This window comes from Dermacentor silvarum, chromosome 9, assembly GCF_013339745.2.
Source record: "Dermacentor silvarum isolate Dsil-2018 chromosome 9, BIME_Dsil_1.4, whole genome shotgun sequence".
Lineage (NCBI taxonomy): Eukaryota > Metazoa > Arthropoda > Arachnida > Ixodida > Ixodidae > Dermacentor > Dermacentor silvarum.
In genome coordinates this window covers 5,255,006-5,264,487 of record NC_051162.1, presented here as the reverse complement: position 1 = coordinate 5,264,487, position 9,482 = coordinate 5,255,006, and the positions used below count along the sequence as shown (strand labels likewise).

Here is a 9,482-nt window from a genome sequence, read left to right as displayed (position 1 = left end):
GCGAAGCTGTTTCAGCCAGCCGTAATTTGTGGTTCGTGGTGCGTATATCAAGAAACTACCAAGAAATAAAAGCGAACAAGGTTTCTTGCCGGGGCGGGACTCGAGCCCGCGTACCCCCGGTCCCAAAGCGAGCGTTGTAACCACTAGGCTATACAGCCACGCTTGCTGACCATGCATTTATGCGAACCATATGATTGCGTTCGAGCGTCGTCGTCTTCGTCACAGCTGGTGTGTTCGTACGCTCGGGCTCTGCGAGGTGAAGAGGTTTTGCGCGCTCTGAGAGAGAGAGAGAGAGACGCATTCACGGAGCGGGCCTCCTGGAACGCGGTGTCGGCATTGGAATGCGGTGTCGATGTTGCAAGCTGCGCTATGCAACGTGCAGTGGGCCTCTTCGATTATCCGTCCCTGACAGTCCCGGACTGCCCGAAGCAGTCCTTTGAGCCAGTGAGCATTGCGGGTGCAGCTTCTCGGATAGTCCGGGACTGTGAGAGACGGATAATCGCAGAGGCCCAGTGACGGCCGTAAGTATGAGATGCGCGAAGAGAAATTATCATCATTATCATGAGTAATAAGATGAAAAGTATGTGCCCACTTCCGGAAAATGCTGGGCTACGATCGCCCAGCTTCGCTGTTTCAAGCGTTGCGCGGCCGAGTGCGAGGTTAAGCGTTTTTATTGCGATAGCAATTATATGGACACTTCAACCGGATTTATGCCATCACCGTCGCCGTGAGGTTCCTTATGAAGTCCAAGGGCGATAAAATCGTCGCCGCGCGCAGTATGCGCGAGCGAAAGCGCGCGGGAGACGCGTGCTATCCGGAGAGCGAACGCACGGCGGAAAGCAAACGCGACCTTAGTCGCGCGAAAGGCCGTGGGGGTATGGGAGGGAGGGAGGCGGAGCGACGCTGTGCTGCGGCACCAAAGGCGTATCTTGCAACCGGGCGTAAGGGGACCTTGCCACTCAATCTCCCACGCGAAAGCAAGAAAGCGGGAAGGCAGCGTGGAAGGAAGGGGGGGGGGGGGTCGCAGCTTCTACTCTGCCAACAACTGCACTCGTACTTTGCCCGCGGCTGTGGCGGTCGCCCGCACAGTCTGTTATCTCCACACAGCTCTTACCTTTGTATGCGCTGTGCATTCGCCGCTCGGTTTCCGTTGAAGCGATAGAACGCACGAACCTTCGCCCGCTGCGGCGGCTGCGCTTTCTGCAAGCGTTTTGACAGTCGCTGTCTGCGGTCATTCAGTGAGATCTATTCCTGTTTGCTTGTGCGCGCTGACACCACGCTTGTCAATTCAGTTAGTACGCGAATGTGTCCAAGTTTATGCAGCCGATAAAACTACTATCTCTACTCCGAATAGCTCACTACTAATTTTCTATCGCAATTGATGCTTCGCCTTTCGGGCGAAACTGCGACATTTTTTTTTCGTTACTGTTATTCTTGCAAGAAAGCCGCTCACCTTACTTCGTATGACATTGCTGTGTTGCTATCGCATTCATTGTTTCGCCCTTAGGGCGAAACTGTGACATTTTTTTATGTTCTTTCCTTGCGCTGGCTCATTTAAAGCGTTTCTACGCACGCACAGTTACCGCATTACCGTTCCCGAACTCTAGCAGAGGAGTATCTGGCCAGCGGGCAGCGCGCATCAATTGTGAAGCTGATCTTGACAACATTCGTTAAGCGGCCACGCTGGTGAGTTTGACACGTTCGTTTTTGCATTCTCTTGCTGCCGAAGCACAAAGACAACGCTCAAAGATGGGCAATGCAGCACCACACTGTTGAAGTTAAATAGACTGTAAGTGCTTTGCGTGGGAACTGAACGCAAAGAACTACAGCGCGTAGCAGACGACCCTCACTTCCCGCGTGCTCTGCAAGCGCGGAAAGCTCACGGGTCCTAGGGTGCCTCGATGCCAGCGCCGCCGTTAAGGGTGGTGCCATCCTTTGACCGCATCTGCGCCGCCGCTTTCTCGCTGCGACGCCATCTTGAGTCACAGCGAGCGGTTGCGATTGCTTGGTGCCGGTGCTTATAGTTCGAGACACAGTGCGCGCGGATGCTTCGCTGACGCTTCTACTTGCTGGCCAGTGTTCAGCCGCATGAATGACAAGCTTGTCAAGTGCATCGAGTCGACATGACGGGCTGTTGTGTTCCCAAGTGCACCGGATCGACGCGTAAAGGGCTTCGTTGTTTACGCTTCCCCCGGGACCCAGAGCGAAGGAAGAGATGGGAAGCCCAAGTAAAGCGGTATCACTGGAAGGCAACGGATAACTCCTACATTTGCGAGGTAAGTGTCAAGAAAGTTTAGACTATCGCATCGTGTTTTTCATTTAAATAATAAAGTATTCTCTGATCCTCGCTCACGTACCTACGTTCGCTCACGAACTAAGCACTGCACCGATGCTGAGTAGCTTATGGTTTGCGAGCGCGCGTCGCATAGGCTTTTGCCGTTTTGATCAGCGCCGTCTATGCGAGTAGTACCCTTATTTTAAGAACTGACGAAAATGCTTCGCCGCGAAATAGCCTTACATTAGCTACAAATCGTCATGTAAACCACCTATTTTACTTTTTCACGGGAAGCACAAATCGTGTGTCTCTTGTTTCTTTTTTTCCCCCCTCAGTTTCTTTTTTCGCTACTGGTTATCTGGGACTAAAAAACGCAGTGCTTTTTCTGGGAAGAGCGGCTGTTGTGTACGTGGCAAGCGAAGCATTGTGATTTTCTCTATTCTCAGCAGATATCTTGCAGATCTCAGGTTGGTACGTTATATAGCTGATTTTTTAGACGAATATATTTGTAGCGTGGTGCTCGTAAGCCGATGGCCATTCGTGCTCATTCCCGATCGTAGTGGGTACTGGACGGTCTTTAAATGTCTGTGCACGGTATGCACAGGTGTAGTAGAGTTAAGGAGCATCATGGGACCAAAATGTTTCAGCGCTTTCTGGCATGGTGTCTGTTGTAGCCTGTGCATTTCTTCGAAACGTGTGAAGCGAGGTAATACAGCATTACTTCTGCGAAAATTTATTTTTAAGCACTGTAATGGATTCTCTGTATTTAAAAGGCAACTTTTCATATCAATAATCACTTTTGTTGTTTTACTTGTACTTAGAAACACTTTGAAGAGGACCAGTACGAGGGAAATCGACAGGATGGGTGCCGTCTGTTAAAGTCAACAGCCCTACATCATCATGGACTATATTTTCGAAGTGAAAAACATTGTTAATCTGTATTTGACTGTCTTAGTTTCATTTACGGTTTTTGTACGCGATATGTATGCAGTGTTGTTTATTTTTTCAATGTAGTTATCAGTGTTCTAATGGTTATTTATAAAATGCTCTGTACTCGCCATTGATGTCTTTGGCTGATGTGACGTATTCGATGGTAGCTGGTGAATTCTGGCTGGATATCTTGATTAATATTACCCGCGGTTGCGTTTTCTTGTTTGCATTTTTGTTTTCGATTTATATTGTGTGTAATAAGGTTGATGTACTCACTTGAACCCCCCCCCCCCATGTAATGAATAAATTAAAAAAACTCTCACTATCCCGAATTGTGTGTCGAGCCTACCTTGCGAATTTTTTTATCTCATCTTTCAACATAACCTTCAGGTGCCACACAGTACATATAATTTTTCATGTACATCTCTTTCATGATTGATTGTACTAGACATTATAAGTAAATGTATTTTGTGCATCGTTTGGTTTTTTGTCTGTACTACGCAAGATTGACACAGACAAGTTACGTTACATGTTTCTTTACAGCACTAACTAAACCTTATTTTCACATCGCAGTTATTTTTACACCAGCTTAATCCTGTCAGCACATATGCATCAGTTACGTCGGGAGTTCCCCAAGGCTCAGTGTTGGGGCCACTATTGTTTTTGTTGTACATTAATGATATTTCAATTGGTATACAGTCTTCATTCAGGATGTTTGCCGATGATTACGTTGTTTATAGAGTCGTAGATTCCATTTCCGATTCACAAATCCTGCAAGTTGACTTAACTACTATAGCAGACTGGTGTGTGCGTTGGGATATGTCATTAAATATAAATAAGACTGTTCACGTCACCTTCACAAGAAAACGAGCTAATCATCCATATAGGTATAGAATTCATGATTTTACTCTAAACATAAGCAAGGAATTTAAATACCTAGGCGTCTTTTTTACTTCTGATTTACGATGGAACAAGCATGTTAACTATATTGGAAATAAGGCAGCATCAGTTTTGGGATTCTTGTGGCGCAATTTTAGTCATTTACCGAGTAACTTAAAAACGCAGCTGTATTTCAGTCATGTACGTTCAATACTTGAATATGGATATGTTTGTTGGGACCCACACACATCTGAGCTTATAAATAAATTAGAAAAAATCCAGAATAGGGCAGTTAGATTTGTTCTTGGTAACTATAGTCGGCAGCTTAGCATGACAGAAAGCAAACAAACTTAAATGGCAAGAGCTGAAGGATCGTAGAAGGCATATCAGATTAAAATTTTTCCACAATATTTATTATTCTAAAACGGGCATAAACCGCGAACTATATATCCAGGCACCACACTACATATCTATGCGACTGGACCACTGTTTGAAGGTCAGGGAATTTTCTTGTAGGGGTGACGTTTTCCGTTATTCTTTTTTTGTTAGAACTGTTCAAGATTGGAACAGTTTGCCATCGCGCATTGTATACATCACAGAAAATGATGCTTTCTTCCACGCATTGTAATTATTTTTTCATGTATTTAGTTAAGTTTGTAACCTCCCTGCTGTAATGCCCTACGGGGGATGCAGGTAACTAATAAATAAATGAATAGTGATATTTTGTATTTATGGTTTTTTTGTGCTAGACATTGCCTTTCTTTGTATTATTGTCCATTCCTTATTGTTTGTATAATCATCATTGCATATTTTATTTTAAATCATTTATTCCAGCCGAGCTCGAGCTACGATGAAGAACAAGCTGTACGGCTGATGATAAATACAAATGAGGAATTTATAGTGTCGCTCTCTCGTGTCTCTGTGTTTTTTCCAATGAATCACCAACATGCCCAAGCTTCCACGCTATGAGGAATTTGTACAAGTGATGTGTACAAATGAAGAAGAGTCAGTCATGGGTCGCGTTCACACATTGTATATTTTATTTATTTCTTATCGTGACTTCATCTGGTTGTAGGAATGAGGGAAGTTCCTTCTTCTGTGTCATCTCGCTCTGTGGTTTGAGCCTATGAATAGAGGTCATCCTCCAAGTTATTCATCCATTAGCTCTGTTGGAGGTGCCAGCTGTTGCCTGCTTGGTGGTGAAGGTTTGCTCAGAGGGCTTTGAAAGTTTGTGAAAATAGCAGCCACAGTCCAGATCTGATTGATTATGGGAGCCAGAGTGAGTGGGATCGGACGATCAAATATATGGAATGATTTGATTCTCCTTATTCTCCTTTCTACATGGATCCTCAATGAAGCAATCTCCTTAGTTTCCCTTGTTGTTCAGAGAGGGCATTCCTGTGTAGAAATGGTGGAATGTTTAGCTTGACATTTTTTCTTGCCAAAAGGTCCTCAATCAAGAACCCCTTGTCTGCCATGACGGAATCATTTCCATCAAACTTGAGGTCGAGAAATCCACTTTTCAGTACGGCCTCCCTGTCCGAGATAGAACCTGTGTAGAACTCTGACACAAAGGTAACTAAGCCATTTGGTGAAACACCAATGAGGCCTTTAAAGGTATTTGAAGACTTGTAAGCAGAGTAGGAGCTCGATTGGAGAGACAGTGAGGAGGGCACCTCACACTTTATCTCAGTTGCATCCAAAATAACCCTTGTTGAATACGCACTGAATGCTGCAGGCAATGTTGCGCCTATTACAGCTCTTGATGCCCAGAGTGGTAATTTGCAGAGTCTTATGTACATGAAGTTAATCCAAGACACACATGCGTGACACTGTTGATTGAGTTATGCCAAATCTGTGTGCCAGGTCATGCTCGAAGAGGCCAAGACGAAGCCTCACAAGTACGAGGAACAGCTCATTCTCCACTGTCAGCTTCCGCCGTCGGCCTCCGCTAGCTTTGATGCCAGCATTCCTCAAAACGTTACTCCCATTCTTTCCAGGATTGATGTAAGCCATCAATGCCAGGAAGTGCCGGTATGTTGGCATTCCTGTGTAGGCAAGCAAGTCCTCATTTGAGTGTTTAAAATGCTCAACGCAAAAGCTTGTTAAACTTTCTGTCTCTTCAAGACGTGCAGTGAGGCGGTGATTTTCTTGGAGAGAGAGGTGCATCTCTGTCTTCGTTTGGAGCAGCTGCTCCTGGAGGACTTCACATTCATATTTAAGTCTGTCTATTTCATTGCCCTGTGTGGCAACCACACCCTCAAGACGTTCCACTTCACTGACAGGCTCGCCACCACCTAATAAAGGGACTGTACCAGCAGCAGGTGAACAACTGGTGGTGTCTCCCTCTGTTTCAGGTGTGTCGGACCCTAGAGCTGCTGCAGACGATCGATCAGTAGACTGGTCATCAAAAAATATTGCTTCACTGTCTTCTACAGTCGATGCTTGAGCAGCAGCTTGATCTGGAATCTGATGTGCTGATCTGGAATCTGATGTTCGCTTCTTCGGTGGCTTGCGAAGCTGCTGCATTTTGCCAAAGCTGAACACACTGGGGCAGGCTGTTTGTCGCAGCAAGTTGTTGCCACAGGATACACTGGGAATAAAGTCTGATGGCAGGAAATGCCTTGAACACACTTTTGTGCATTTTGTCACGTTGAAGAATTTCCCTTCATCGCGCTTGATGGCGATGATCCACTTTTTGTATAATGTGGCATCTCTTGGGAAGCGATGATACGAAACCTGCAAGTTTCAAGAGATAAACATGCAGTTAAAACCTGCATCAACAAAACATTAATAACCCGTATGTGCAATACATGAATGTTGTGACCTGCGGGTGATATTTAAAAATACTTCGCCTGATAATAAATCTACCACAACCGTGCAAGCGTTTGTTACCGGGCTGTTGTGGTCGATATGCATATCTGTCACGCGGACCCTTTCGATCGCGATTCTTCTCGATACAGATTAAAGAAATTGCGATCGGCCGCGATCGTGTGGTGCGCTAGAACTCGGCAAACTCGATGCGGTTAGTTGTACCATATAAGAGTGATCATTGATCACGATCGTAAATGCCCGTGTGACACCCGCGCGAGAACGTGCGTCCGTCGCTTTATCCGCACTATCCGGCATCTCTATCGCGGCGCGAGGGTTGGTCTGTACCCGAGAAAATCTCGACGTTAATGGCCTTGAGTCCACGGGCTTACAAGAGCGAGCGCCAGGTACCCTATTATTTACAGCCTCTGCACATCCACAACATCTGAATTTGCTCTAACGACAAGGCTGCTGTCATGACCGTCGGACAAAAAAAAAGTGGGTCGTACGGGATTGACGCAAAAAGGAAAGGCCGCCTTTCGAAACTTTCACTAACATCGGGAAAGTACAACACGTTACTTCTCTAACTGTTCTTATAATTTATTGGTAACTAGAGGTTATTTCTCTTTTTTTTTCAACGGACGACTATTAATACGGGTACGTCCGATGTGTACGGATTAACACGGGTGTGAAACAATAACCACGCACCTTGTTCCCGTCTGGATCCTTGGGTCCACGCTGCTTACACCAGGGGACACAGCAGTGCGTCGGCATTTTAGCTATACGGTGAGGGTCGATCCGGGGCTTGTGAATCCGTGCGGGTAGTGCGGGCCTTGCGCAGTCCGCTCGCTTCCTCGCCGCAACCAAGATGGCGGACCTAACTCTCAACTTGTGCACGAGATGGCGCCGCGCATTTCGCATATTGTCTATTGCGCGTAGATATCGTCAAATAATTGCAACGAACGCGAAGAGCACGCGCTAAGCAAGGGAAACTAACCGCCGTGCGCGAGTGGCTGGCTACGGTAAAGGAGGCGTGACCTGTAAACCAAAATACAACAGCGAAAAAGAAAAAACTTCCACACACAGGGGGTAGCAAACCTTATATACCAAGCATCGAAGCGCAAAAAATAGTGCGTATTTCAAACATACACACGGCATGTTAAATGTAAATTGAATTAGGCAACTTGGGGCATGTTCCCGGCGCCATACATTTACGTCTTGGACCTTCGACGAGTTAACGGCTATTGGTTATAAAGATGTGCAGATGCGATACCGATAAAAAATCCTCATCAAGGCAAAGCACGTGGAAGTGCGCCGCGAGTAACACTATTTATGAACGCAAGCGTAGTTGAGTCTCAGCTCGTGTGACTCAATATGGCGGCGCCAGCGGGGTTGTCTCCACCCTGGACGGCGGCGCTGGGCATCGAGGCACCCTAACGGGTCCGGAGCAGCAGCGGCGCGTCGCGGCAGTTAACAGAAAGAGGCCCTCGCCGGAGCTTTGGACACTCCCCTATCTCTAGTCCAACTTCGCTTCCACGCGCGGCCATAGAGAAAGGAATTCAACAAGAGCGGACACTCCCATGGGCGTCTTGCGCTGGAGTTTGAGGTATAGTAGCGGCGCCTGGGGACGGCAAGAGAAGTTACATCTGGGTAGTACTAGCTTGGGTAGTATTGAGTCCTGGTTGTGGTGAAACACGTTTCTAGCCCGAGTTTTACGTCGATTCGTACTTTTCTCGGCCCTGTTGCGAGTGCGAAAAAGCTCGTCACTTCTCAGAGACCACACCGACCACGCTGCGAGCTGGCCGCAGCCTAGTTTAACGAAAACGGACCCTCCGTGTGCCGTGGGACGTAATGCTGGAAGGAGAAGGAATCGGCGACGCCGATCCGGAGAGACCTAGCTCAGCCGCAAAAAAGCGTCACCGTCGTTACTGCTGCGTCGTGAGCTGCCACGAGCAAGAAGGCCTGAATCCCAACATCAGATTCTACTGTTTTCTTTCAAGGCCTCACGAAGCGGAGCGTCGGGCGCGCTGGATAACTTCATTACCCCACTAAGAGCAGCACAGATTTGAGAGTTAAATGTGTTCATCCTTGACCTCAAGCCAGCACGTTGAGGCAGCGCAGCAAGGCACTATTGATTACAGCGTATCGATTTTCGAGCGCTGTCATTAACAGTTACATCAAGCGAGCAGCGCACGAGCTCGCGCCGCAGCGCGATTCGCACGTAGTACGTTACTGCGAGCTCATATGCATTGCATCAGTTATTTATCAGTTGCTAAAGGGACGGATGGCTGTTACTACAGCGCAGGCATGACTACTTGTTTAGCGGCATGCAGTCAACAAATATTGCAGGGAGGCCCGCCGTTTCGCGGCATGCTCAAAGACCGCTGCCGTCGCGGCGCGTACCGTCGTGCGCTCGAGCAGTTCCGTACACATGTCTGCTTATCGCTGCTGTGAATGCATTTATAGCAAGCATTTCCTCGCGTTTTTGCGCCTGAATCTAGCAGCGCGCAAACCTTGCCAGAAGTTCAACTTGTAACCTGACTCGCTTCACTTGCGATTGAAAAAAAAAAAAAAAAAACTAAAACTT

At 47.0% G+C, this 9,482-nt stretch overlaps 1 protein-coding gene across 1 annotated transcript; it reads right to left on the bottom strand.

Moving 5' to 3' along the window:
* Positions 1–5,890: 5,890 nt before the first annotated feature.
* LOC119464937 (uncharacterized) lies at positions 5,891–7,819 on the bottom strand. The gene is made up of 2 exons (XM_037725801.2): positions 7,604–7,819; positions 5,891–6,823 (listed from the first exon to the last, which is right to left on the bottom strand). The coding sequence occupies exons 1-2, from the start codon at positions 7,814–7,816 to the stop codon at positions 5,891–5,893; spliced, it is 1,146 nt and encodes a 381-aa protein (XP_037581729.2). The 5' UTR covers positions 7,817–7,819.
* Between the last annotated feature and the right edge of the window lie 1,663 nt (positions 7,820–9,482).